This window comes from Perognathus longimembris, chromosome 3 (assembly GCF_023159225.1).
Source record: "Perognathus longimembris pacificus isolate PPM17 chromosome 3, ASM2315922v1, whole genome shotgun sequence".
NCBI classification, from domain to species: Eukaryota; Metazoa; Chordata; class Mammalia; order Rodentia; family Heteromyidae; genus Perognathus; species Perognathus longimembris.
In genome coordinates this window covers 22,676,133-22,689,202 of record NC_063163.1, presented here as the reverse complement: position 1 = coordinate 22,689,202, position 13,070 = coordinate 22,676,133, and the positions used below count along the sequence as shown (strand labels likewise).

The 13,070-nt window shown below is 39.7% G+C and overlaps 1 protein-coding gene across 3 annotated transcripts in view; it reads right to left on the bottom strand.

The window, feature by feature from the left end:
* The window catches only part of Tbc1d4 (TBC1 domain family member 4), a 154,752-nt gene that overhangs the window by 7,763 nt on the left and 133,919 nt on the right, over window positions 1-13,070 (bottom strand). For all 3 annotated transcript variants that reach the window (XM_048341242.1, XM_048341240.1, XM_048341241.1), the window contains 4 exons: window positions 10,882-11,091; window positions 6,430-6,588; window positions 3,579-3,737; window positions 1,034-1,278 (listed from right to left, as the gene is read on the bottom strand). In XM_048341242.1, the coding sequence (XP_048197199.1) occupies window positions 1,034-1,278; window positions 3,579-3,737; window positions 6,430-6,588; window positions 10,882-11,091 (773 nt within the window). The remainder of the gene's footprint in view (window positions 1-1,033; window positions 1,279-3,578; window positions 3,738-6,429; window positions 6,589-10,881; window positions 11,092-13,070) is intronic.

The following is a 13,070-nucleotide window of genomic DNA, read 5'->3' as shown; positions in this document are numbered from 1 at the left end:
TCAAATTCTATTCAGAAAATTTCCATTCTCTGAGATCCACTGATAGTCACCAATTTATTGTTTCTGCATAACCAGGGCTGTTGAACTCCCTACCAAAATGGCCATCCTTTCTATCCAGTATAAGATGTAGGTGAACATTTTAGAAATAAGCAGTAAACCAGGCTCTGATGAAGTGGCAGAGGTGGGAGGCACCTGCCTAGCAAAGTATGGGACCCACCCAAGTAGGACCAAAATAACCAAGTGAAAAAAATATTCTATGGTCATTGTCTGACCTGTTAAAAAGCCCTAAGAATAGTCACCAATTAAGAACTGCTCTCCAGCTGGGTACTGGTGGCTCACAGCTTTAATCCTAGCTACTTGGAAGGCTGAGATCTGAGGATCGTGGTTCAAAGCAAGCCCAGGCAGGAATTCCTAGTCCATGCAACTCTTATCTCCAATTAACCATAAAAGAACTGGAATTGGCACTGTGGGTCAAAGTGGTAGAGCCCTAGCCTTGAATGAAAGAGCTCAGGAACAGCACCCAAGCCCCAAGTTCAATCCCCATGACCAACAAAATAAAAACAAACAAACTAAAAAAAAAAAAAAAGAATTGCACTCACTATGTATCCTCGGACCCAGAAGCACCTAGCAACATCCAATTCCCACACTCAATAGAGTGAACTGAACCCACCTTCACCCATGTCTTAAGACAATGGGCCTAAAACCTCCTGAAGTCCAGGGACTGGGAATATGGTCTAGTGGACTAGTGGTAGAGTGTTTGCCTCGCACACATGAAGCCCTGGGTTCGATTCCTCATCACCACATATAAAGAAAAAGCCAAAAGCTGTAGCTCAAGTGGTCGAGTGCTGGCATTGAGCAAAAAGAAGACAGGGACAGTGCTCAGGCCCTGAGTTCAAGCCCCAGGACTGGCAAACAACAACAGCAACAATTTTAAAAAAAAAGTCCTGAAGTCTGAACTGAGATGCTGAGGCCGACAGGTGCCATGATCTGTGGCAAAGCCTCCCACGTCCCGCCTGGAGCATCACTGCCTCACCTGGAGTGATATCATGTCGGGCCGGTACTGCTTGCGGAAGCCCAGGTCGTACATGAGGAACTTCAGCATTTCAAAGGCTTGTTCTTCACTCATGTGCAGAAGCAGGACTCCAGCCACAAAGCTGATCCCCTGACAGTAGCCCACCTCCTTGTCTAGCAGAGAATAGGCTTTCAAGAGGTTGAAAAGGGACAACTGCCCCGCGCCTAACTGCACCGAAAAGTAGGGGTGAGTAGGAAATGTTCTCCCTGCAGTGGGGAAAAGAAGATGAAATGCAGTTAAGAGGATTCAGTCAATACTTTAGGGATCACAGTGAAGATGCAACTGCGTGATCGCCAGGAAGATTCTCACGCTCCACCGGTGGAATGTGCTTCAAACATTTCCTTACGAGTGTCTGCCTCACTCCTTCCCTCTATGTCTTATTTTGGGCCAGTAGCATGGCTTGAACTCATGGACTAAAGTTCTCCCTTGGCCTTTCCGCTTGAGTCCTATCACTTGAACCACACCTCCACTTCTAGCTTTTTGCTGGTTAATTTGAAAAAAAAAAAAAGTCTCACAGACTTTTTGCTTAGACAGGCTTTAAACCATGACCCTCAGATCACAGCCTCCTAACTAGAATTACTAGCACAGGCCTATGACATCCAACTCACTCTTCTCTCTCTCTGTCTTTCTCTCTCTCTCTCTCTCACACATACACACACACACACACACACACACACACACACACACACAAATCCTAAGTCCTGACTGCCAAACTACCACCCTTATCTTCATCTGTATGATATAAAAGCAAACATTTAATGTTAAGCCGCACTTTTTTCTAGATTTTAAAAATCATAAACAATATATCCCTCAGAGATGGCAGGAGAATAGAACACAAAATTTATTGACTATAAATCAAGGCAAATTCCAAAGACCATTCTCTACTGAATCTTGTAAGAGATATGAGAATATTTCTTGAAGGATCATTAGCTGATTACTTCTTGTGTTGTTTTTTTCCCCTCCTTTCTTTTTTTTCTGATAAGCAGACACTAGAGGGATATGTTTTATTTGATTTTGTTCTACATGTAGACTGTCATTTAGGAAGTATTTGCTTTTTAAGTATATATATTTGCCCAAAGGGGCTAAGGAGAAACAAAGATCCAGCTAAATTGAAATAAATTCCCCTCTACAGATGTACCTGTGAATATAGAATTATCATCAGCTAGCAAATAAACTCACTAAAAAGCTGGGACTTGGTACTGAAACTGACTCCCCTCCACCACCCCCCCACCACTCCATCAAGATTGTAAGACTGTATATATAACATTTGGGACTTTCTTTATGACACAGAAATGAAGGCAATGTTAGATAACTTGTGAAATAATTAATTCCATGTATCAGAATTTGCAAGAATGTCAGATTTCAAAATCTTTTCTACCATAAAGGTTCAAAAGTGATTAATTCCTCCCCCTCCCCCCCAGGAACTGGTAAGAATTCTGCAGTGTAAGGAGAAGAAATGAGAAAATAACAGAAGCATGCAGAAACACAAATGTCTAACAAGTGGAGTCCAATAAGCAAGTTTTCAAATTACCATCTTCCAGTCTCCCTTAATACTTTTGCTCAAGTCAGCAATCAATAGACTGCCAATCCAAGAGGTTGCTCACAGAGCCATCTTTAGGATTACCCATCAAATACCCATGCTCAGTTCTTAGATAGTTTAAGTGAACTCATGATCCTCCTGCTTCAGTCTCTCAAGTGCTGGAATTATAGGCATGCATGACGATATTCAACTTGTTTTCTCTCTCTTGGTCTCTCTCTGTATCCCTCTCCATGTGTGTTCCTGTGACCATATACAACCCTCTCTGTTACTCTTCCTTTTAAAAGTGACCTTCAAAGGCTTATTTTCAACAATATGTCTAGGAATTCTTTTTGTCAGAAACTGGGACTCAAACTCAGTACCTGACATTTTCACTCATTGCCTGGAGCTCTACTGCCCAAACCATGCTTCCAACCCTTTAGAAACACTTGATATACCTTTGTGACTTATTTTGGTGCCCATCTGACCTGTTTCAAAGCCAACACTGATTATAATTGCATATCTAAACAGAAGACAGTTGTTCAAAATACAGTGACTGAGATCACTCCACAAAACAGAACAGTGGGGGCTGGGGATATGGCCTAGTGGCAAGAGAGCTTACCTTGTATACATGAGGCCCTGGGTTCGATTCCCCAGCACCACATATACAGAAAATGGCCAGAAGTGGCACTGTGGCTCAAGTGGCAGAGTGCTAGCCTTGAGCAAAAGGAAGCCAGGGAAAGTGCTCAGGCCCTGAGTTCAAGGCCCAGGACTGGCCAAAAAAAAAAAAAAACAGAACAGTGATTCCTTTTGTTCGGTAAGTTTTATTTCATTTTATACTCAGTCATCTATGGTACCTCAAATCAGACACAGAGACAGAAAAGACCAGAAATTCTGCAGATGCCCATAGATCTTCATCAACACCAACCAGCACACAAAACCCAGGCAGCCATTTACTTTTGTAAGTGACAATTGTTGTGACAAACCTACCCAGATCCACGAGGATAGCATGCTGCTGAGCGGTGAGCTGCTTGAGGAGTTCTTTATAGGAGGTGTCGGGGGGCTGGTGTTTGTTGGGTAGCCTGTGTCTCAGACGGTATTGCAAAGCTAGGAACTGCCATATTTCTCCCCGTCGACTTTTAGGAACTCCTATAGACAAAGGAACATAAAACACAAGGCCTTGGATTGTGGAAGGAAATTACTCCGTACAAGGTAATCAACTAGGTTGCTATTCACATCTCTTCCCATCACACAGGACAGTTCAGTTGACTGACGGAAGCATAGGGTGACAAGCTGAATCCTACAGGGGCTGCCATCTTGCCAGTGGAAGCCTTCAAGGAACCGTAACAATAACATAACACAAACAGTAACACACACACACACACACACACACACACACACACACACACACACACACACACACCCTGATTGAGCTCGAGAGTACAGCCATTCAAAACACAACCCTGTGAGGTAAACTATTGCTGTTATTCCCACATTACAGAAGGCAAAGCCGAGGCAGACTAAGATGAAGCCATCTACCAATTTATGTGGCTGGTGAGTGACAGTGTTTCTGAAAGTCTGCTTTCAGAAGTCAAATCTTGAATCCCCACCCCCCACATGTATAGTCCAGTTTCTTCTTCCTTGTATATCTGCCTAGAAGGTAGCCACAGATGCTCATGTCCATATTATAATTTCTAAGTATCAGTCATCTGCAAGTAACTCAGGGGAGGAGGTTAAACAGCATTCTTATATGATCTTAAAATGATGGGCCAGAAATCTAGCTCTGGAGAAGAGAACTTTCCAGGCTGTGAATGTAGATGACCGTCACCTCAGGAAGGTACGTGTGTGAAGGCCCTACAGGCAGCGGAATAAAGACAAGAAAAGAGGAGGAGGACAGGAAGGAGTGAGAGAACCGGCAATGGGAAATGGGAGAAGGAGAGAGGGACACACTGACACCCAAGTAGAATATCTCTATGAAGAGAGAGGCACAACAGAAGATAAGAAAGATGAAGGGAGGAGGGACTGTACAAAGTCTGAATTAGCATCCCTAAGGACTAAAAGCACTAGCACCTAAAAAAATCTCTGTAAGTCACAGCAATCAATGCAGGACATGCTTTACTGCATCTGCTAACCACTGTCTTATCTCCCAAATGCATTCAAGGAAAAACATTAGGATTCATAAACCTGCAAAGCAACATAGCAACCTAGGAAGCTTATAAATGTAGCCGCTTATAAAATAAATCCTAAATTTATTCATCCAAACCTAACTGTGCAATGGTTTTATACACTATCACAGGCTTTTACAGTACTGGAGTCTGAACTTATTATGGCCTTGTACTTGCAAGATGCATGCAATCCTGTTCAATCAGGCTTCCAACTGCTTTTTTGTGTTTTGTTTGTTTGGTTGGTTTGGTTTTTTGCACTAGTTGTGATGAAATACGATCTCACTGTTTGCCTGGGCATATGCCTGGACCATGCCCCTCCTATTTTTCACTTCTTTTCATTACTGGGATGACAGAGGTGGACCACCATGCCCGGCTCTGTCATTGAGGGCCAAGGAATGTTTTGCCTAGCCTGCCCTGGAATCACAATGCTCCTGATCTCAGTCTGCTGTTTGTTGAGAAGGCGGATGAATGCCACTGGACACAGATATTGGCTGAGAAGGAGTCTTCTGTATATGATTGGACTGGCCTCCAACTGCATTCTTCTCCATCTCAGCCTCGCAAGTACCTACGATTACAGGCATGAACCACAGGTACCTGCCTTATTTCAATCTTTTAAAACAAGACTGACAAAGAAGGGGTGGCATTGTCCAAAAAGAAATGTACTCTTTACCTGGCTTAGGTTAGCTCTAACCTCTTTGTATATCACCTTTATAATAACACTAAGAATTAAAAAAAAAACTGTCTAGTTTCTTTTAGCATTTCTTTTAAGGTTCTCTGATTTTTTTTATTTATTTATTTATTTATTTATTTATTCATTTATTTGCCAGTCCTGGGGCTTGGACTCGGGGCCTGAACACTGTCTCTGGCTTCTTTTTGCTCAAGGCTAGCACTCTGCCACTTGATCCACAACACCACTTCTGGCCATTTTCTATATATGTGGTGCTGAGGAATCGAACCTAGGGCTTTGTGTATAGGAGGCAAGCACTCTTGCCCCTAGGCCATATTCCCAGCCCCCTCTGATTTTTTTTCTGTACCCAGATTATACATTCTATAAGATTTTCACTTGAATAAATTCAACCTGGGTAACAGAAATTACATGTAAAATACTCACATATTAGTTTTAATTTTCGATTTAAGTATCAAACAAATCAACAATTTGAACCAAGACACATTCTGCTTCTCAATAAATAATAGCGGAGATGAAAGCAGGCCATAGTAAAGAGGAGAATGTTCAGAAAAAGCGTCAATTTCCACTCCAAGGTCAGCATCTCCAGTACCGCCATTTCCCTGTTAATCACATCACCAAACCACAGGCTGAAATAAGTTATTTTCATCTCTTTAAAAGAATTTCACAAGATAAAATTATGTCAGAGCTATACAGATTTTCAAAAACCTCTGAGGCTTCTCTGATTACAAAAAGATTACTGCTGGGTGCTGGTGGTTCACTCTTGTAATTCTAGGTATTCAGGAGGCTATGATATGAGGATCATGGTTTGAAGCCAGCCTGGGCATAAAAGTCCATGACATTTATTTGTAGTCGACTGGAGATATGGCTCAAAAGTGGTAGAGTGCCCACCTTGAGTGTAAAAGACATATGAAATCATGATGTCCTGAGTTCAAGCCCCTGTACCAGCACCATAAATAAACAAATAAACTACCGAAATGATCACAAATACCTTCTTTAAGAGAAGTATGGATATCTTCCATATCGCATCTGATTTTAGCTCTACAGTTTAGCAGCTTCTTATCCCAGGTTATTAAAACTTCTTTCTGGCACACACCAACTTCCTCATAGTCTAATTTAATTTTTCTGGACTGGAGTTCATCTCTTCTTGCTGAAAAAAATAAAAATAAAAAGTATTTATTAAAACCAATGTGTCTGTACAAAAAGTATTGTAAACTATTCCTCATTATTGTTTAGGGATCAGCCATATATACATACTATACATATATATATATCGTAAAACTTGATAACAATATGAAAAATTCTCCACTTGAAAACGTTTTGTATGAGGAAATATAAGCAATAAATTCCTAAGAAGGTTTTACTCTATATTTTACATATAGTAATTCCCATAAGCATAAAACACAAGCCAAGTTGGCTATGTTATACATTTCAAATTTTGGACAAATATGATAACCACAAGCAGGAGGGGGGGGCACTGAGAGAGAAAAAAAGACACGGGAAATACGACTCTGTCAGATTTGTCAGCCCAAGTAGGCTTTGAGCTGTGATCCTCAGACCTCAGCCCCCTGAGTAGCTAGGATTGCAGGTGTGAGCAATCAGCAGCTGACTGTGACTAATTTATAGATTATGTGAGAAGACAGTGCTTCATGATACCATCAATTTGAACATTATTTGACTACAATACCCTTGTAACATTTCCAAACTTATTTCTACAACTATATCTATCCTTCCCTTCATACTAGGCTATGCGTTTCTGTGTTCCTTTTTAACAAGTTTTGAGGAGGAGCAGGGAGGTTTCTGGGATTGAGCACAGGACTAGTACATGGTGACCTCATGGCCAATCATGGAGCTGCCCTCACCCAGCCTGCACAGCTAATAATCTTAAAATATATATATATACATATATATGTGTATATATATATATATATATATATATATATATATTTCTACAACCCAGCCATACCACTCCTGGGAATGTACCAGAACATCACAAGCCAGGATTCCATAAAGACACTTCCACGTCCAGGTTCATTGATGCACTATTTGCATTACCAAGCTATGGAAACAGCCCAAATATAGGTGGGTGGATGCAAAAATAAATGTGATACCCATACACATTGGAATTTTACACAGCCATTAGAAAGAATATTACATAATTTACAAGGAAATGGGTAGACCTAGAACAAATCATGTTTCGTAAAGTAAGCTAAGCTCAGAGACACAAACAGTGCATGTTTTCTCTCATATTGGAAGCTAGATCTAAAATACATTGGGACACAATAAATTATTACAGGATTCTAGACATTCACACGCAGTGAGACAAGAGGAGGATAATCTTAGGAGAAGAACACAAAGGCTCAATGCCTATGTGCCTCTAATCATGCAAAATGATATTTATGAACATGAACTCTGGGAAATGGAAATAAGAAGGGTTTCTCCCCATTTTTTGCTGTTTTTGTTTGCTTTTCTTTTTGTCTTGTTTGTTTATCTGTCTTTTGGAGGGAAAAGGAAGGCACTGAAATGAAGTGACAAAGGCTGATCAAATGCAGCAATGGCACTCACTACACACTATGCTGAACACATGAACTATACAACCTGTGGGTGGAGACGGGAGGGAAAAACTGAGAGAGAGCAAGAGAAGGGATGACATTGTCCAAAAAGAAATGTAATCTTTACATGACTTACATAACTGTAACCCCTCTGTACATCACCTTTATAATACCAATAAAAAAAGAAAAAATACAAAAAGAATATTTTGATGAAGCTAGCACCATTCCACTTTTTAAATAATGCAGAACTCTGTTTCTTGTTCATGGCTCTACACATAGGCCCAGAGTTCACAGAAAGAAATGGCCACAAAAGCAGTCCGTATTTTGCCTAGTCTTAACTAGAATAGCTAGTGGAAAAGAAGAGGAGGAAGCAGGGACACATGCATGCATTCCCTCCATATATGGTCAGGGATCCTGGGGTGACCTATATTGTCACTCAGGCTTCACCTTACCTTCTGCAACACAAATCTTTGTCATGTATCCAAAGTCCTCGACAGCACAAAAGCCACAGCAGAACAAATGTTAGCTTTACTCCATATGCTTAGAACCATTGCCAAAGACTTGAAGATCTTAAAACACATAGTTTTCTACACAGTTATAAAAAATTCCTTAAAGTTTAGCCATAACCCCAAAAGACTACGCTATTCCCTCTGGTAACCACTAGATGGCTCTCTAACCCAGTTGGGCTTTGATTCACAGTATTACTATACTCTGTGATAAGCAAATGTGGTTTTTGTTTGGGTTTGCTTTTGCTTTGTTTTGTTTGTTTGTTTGTTGTTGTTGTTGTTCTGGTACTGGAGTGTCCCTGAGCTTCTATTTTTTGCTCAAGGCTAGAATTCTACCACTTGAGTCACAGCTCCACCTCTGGCTTATTTTTGGTAGCTTACTAGAGACAAGATTCTCAGGAACTTTCTTGCCTAGCCTGGCTTAAAAACTGTGATCTCAGCCTCCTGAGTAGCTAGGGGACAACACCTCACTGAATTCAAACCCCATGAGTTCAAAACTACAAAAACAAATGTATTTATTTATGAACACCCCTATAAATAGCCATTTTCCCTTTAATCTAAAATCTTAAATCTATCCTTTGATATTTAACAAAAAGATTTTATTTGCACTAACACCTAACTGAAATATAAATTCATGCTTTATTTTTTTTGAGAAATGGTAACTTCTTTTTCAATCTCTTTTCCTGTTTATAAGCTGGTTCAAGATCTAACTAATTGCTTTAAAATATTAACTCAAGAAGTGGAGCTGTGGCTCGGTGGTAGTCCTATGTCAATAACAATGAATAGCATTTTTGTTCTCCAAGGATAATTAACTTTTTATATGCTTTTCATTCTGCTAAGCAAGTAGCAGTGGGAAAAAAATGGTGTCCTTGCAAACTAAGTAAATACTGTTAAAAACAAAAGCTGAATTGAATAACAGGTATAGTAATAATAATGAGGACAATAAGCTCAAAAATGTGAATACTTGTACTTTAAAAGGCTTCTTGGAAGACAACACAATAAAATATAGATTCTATACTTGCCAGGAATCTTAAGAAGTCAAAGGCCCAATTATTCTAAATCACTCACTATACATTAAAAAAAAAAAAAATACAGGCCTTTCAGGGTGTGAACGGCCCATGTCTATAATCCTAGTTACACAGGAGGCTGAGATCTGAAAGTCACAGTTTGAAGCCATCCAGGACAGGAAATTTTGTGAAACTCTTATCTCCAATTAAATACCAAAAGCCAGAAGTGGAGCTGTGGCTCAAGTGGTAGGACATCGGCCTAGAACAACAAAGCTCAAGGACAGGGCCTACACCAGAAGTTCAAGCCCCATGACCAGCAACAACAACAACAAAAGTCAAGTCTCCTGTAAGTAATTTGCCCAAGATAATATCATGGATGGATGGATGGATATAGTTTTATTCATAATGTGTATGTGCGCATATTAGGACTTAAACTCAAGGTCTCAGTGCTGTTTCTTAGCTTTTTTACTCAAGGCAGGTTGCTCTCACACCTCTACTTTTGGCTTTTTATTGTCTAATTGAAAATAAGAGCCTCTGACTTTGTATGGTTTTATCATTACTGTTTGGGGAAAATTACATAACACTTTCAAAATACTGAAAAGCACATTCTAAAATATTTACTATTCATAAACATAATAATCAAGCTCAATAGCTTTTGCAAATTAATTATAAATGTAATGATTTGAAAGAGGAAATTTATAAAATATTAACAAAAACAAGAACTTGATAGTAAACAGTTGAAACTAGTTAAAATACAAATTTGTTTGGAAAGCATGTTTCACTCATGATGAATATCATTAGCCTAAAGTTAAAGCTCAGATTCACATTCCATCCTAGTGACTCACACCTGTAATCCCAGCTACACAAGAGGCTGAGATCTGAAGATGACGGTTCAAAGCCAGTCTTATCTCCAACTGACCACTAAAAAGCCAGAAGCAGAGCTGAGGCTCAAGTCATAGAGCATTCGCCTTGAGCAAAAAAAATCTAAGAGATAGGGCCCAGGCCCTGAGTTCAAGCCTCAGAACTGGTACAGAGAGAGAGAGAAAGAGAGAGAAAGAGAGAGAGAGAGAGAGAGAGAGAGAGAGAGAGAGAGAGAAACTATGCTATTTCATATTTAAATTCTCTTCTTAAGCAATGCACACTGATATTGTTTGCAATCACAGAAATTACAGCAATCTCATTATCTTCACTCTTCATTACCCAAATATACACTATAGGCTTCTGATGCTTTAATTCTATTAAACAAAAAGTCAAGTAGTTAAATCTTCCTGTATCATAGAGAAATAATAACTCACAAAATAGGAATGACTAGAATCAACAGCTATTCTAGTCCAAGTACATACATGACCCAAGCCTGCAGCCCTGCCTGACCACTAACCTTCCAGTTTTTGATTTTCCTTCTCCATGCGAAGCAACAGGATTTGCTGGTGTATAGCTTTCTTCCACAAGCTCTTTAATTCTTTTGATTTCTTTTTCTCTTCCACCTTTTCTGGGTCGTCGTCACCAGACAGGAATATAACAAGAGGCTCTTCCTCCATAGTGGGAGTGAGTGGGGACAGGGGCAGCAGCTCGTTCTTGTCCAGTCCATCTGCAGAGAAGAAGATCGTGAGAGGCATATGCCTTAGTCTAGATGGCAAGAACTTTCTCGAGAATGGACACTCCCTCAATCTAAGCTTCTGCGCAAAAAGGTGTTTCAGTAGCTAGTCCTTTCAGGAACTAGTCCCTGATAAAAGTTCACTAGACTGAATTCCCCTTCCAGATCTCCCTCTTGCAGTGAAACAAATGCATATGTCATCTTCCCACTTCCTCTTTCTACCCAAATCTGCTCCAACGTGAGCTGGCTTTTCCCCAGAGTCCTACACTTCTGCAATTCATCTATGTATATTCTCTGGCTACCAACCAGGATGGTGTGGGTAGGGTCTAATGGTCTCGGAAGCCCACATCTACGTGAGTGCCTCGGGAGGCCACAGCTGAGCCAGGCTGGGCCTTTCCTGGCTAGGCACCATAGTCCTGCGGCTCCCCTGCCTTGAATGACATCCTTCAATCACATCCAGGAGCTCATTCTCTCATTAACCTATGCCAATAGCTTTCCTACGAAGAAACATGATCACAACTCTCAAAATATTTCAATGGTTGCTAATATCCCAGGGAACAAAGTGCAGACTACGAGGAAGTTTTACATAAATCCCCAGCATTATACTATGACCTCAAGTCACCTTCAGCCTCAAGTCTCAATCTCCCATCCTGTATACAATCTTTCACACTCAGTATCTCACTATCTTTTGACCAGCCAAACTCTCTCACAAGTCTACAACTTTCCTCAGACAAGTTTCGCCTGGAAATGAGGGTAAACATTTTTCTGTGAGATAGAATTAATCGGAATTAGTAACATCACTTGCTTTCTTCTTTTTTAATTCATTAACCTCTTCTCTTTATTGTTTTCAGTGTGTGTGTGTGTGTGTGTGTGTGTGTGTGTTTAATGATTTTACAGTTGCACTTCTATCTTCTTGAACACTATAGTTTTTGGCTTTCTTGGTTTCAGATGAATGTTTTCCTGGTTGTGAATTGTCCTCTAAATGTCACACAACTGTAATGTGTAGAGAATACAGCATTAATCACATTCACATCTAGGAGTACAGTTTTGAAACACATGGCCTTTTTCTTTGCAATGGCCTTTTTCTTTGCAGTGTTGGAGATCAAACCCAGGACCTTAACCTCATGCATTCTAGGCAAGTGTTCCACCACTGAGTTATCTCCTAGCCCAAATGTCTTCTAACCTTCCTTCTTTCCCTCCTTCCCTCCTTCCTTCCTCCCTTCCTTCCTTCCTTCCTTCTTCCCTCCCTCCTTTCTTTCCCTCCTTCCTTTCTTCCTCCCTCCTTTCCTTCCTTCTTTCCTTTTCTTCCTTCTTCAAAACTGTGGTCAGAGAATATAATAGATGATCATAACTAAGTGAAATTTATTAAAATAACTTTTGGCCAAGCATGTAATTTTTATGAATCTTTCATTTATGTTAAAAAATGGATGAGTTTTTCTCTCAGGGCCAAAGCTCTGTATAAATATTAGATCAAGTTTATTCAATTGTGCTATTCAAATATTAGATCTATTTAACTTTTCTTTGTTTAGTTTTCAGAAAATATGTTAAAGTCTCCAATGAGAGCTATTGGTTTATTTATTTCTCTTCAAAATTCTTTTCAGTATCATTTTCTAGCTCTCAAGACTGTATTATAAAATATTTTCTCATTATAATTATACCATGTGCTTAGTAAGCCTAACATTCAAAGAAAACTCCATCATCCTCTTTTTTTGCATACTATTTGCCTAGTATAATATAAACTCCATGTTTTTAGTTGATATTTGCCCAGTGTAACATAGTCATTTCTTCATTGTTCAATAGCTCTGTCTCCTTATTGTGTGTGTGAATCTTGTAAAAGACTATTCTGTCCTGCTTTCTCAATAATTAAAAGAAGAAGAAAGAAAAGAGTGGTTGTATCCAATGCCTAACATATGAAACTGTAACGGCTCTGTATATCAGTCTGACAATAAAAATAAAAATAAAAATAAAAGTTT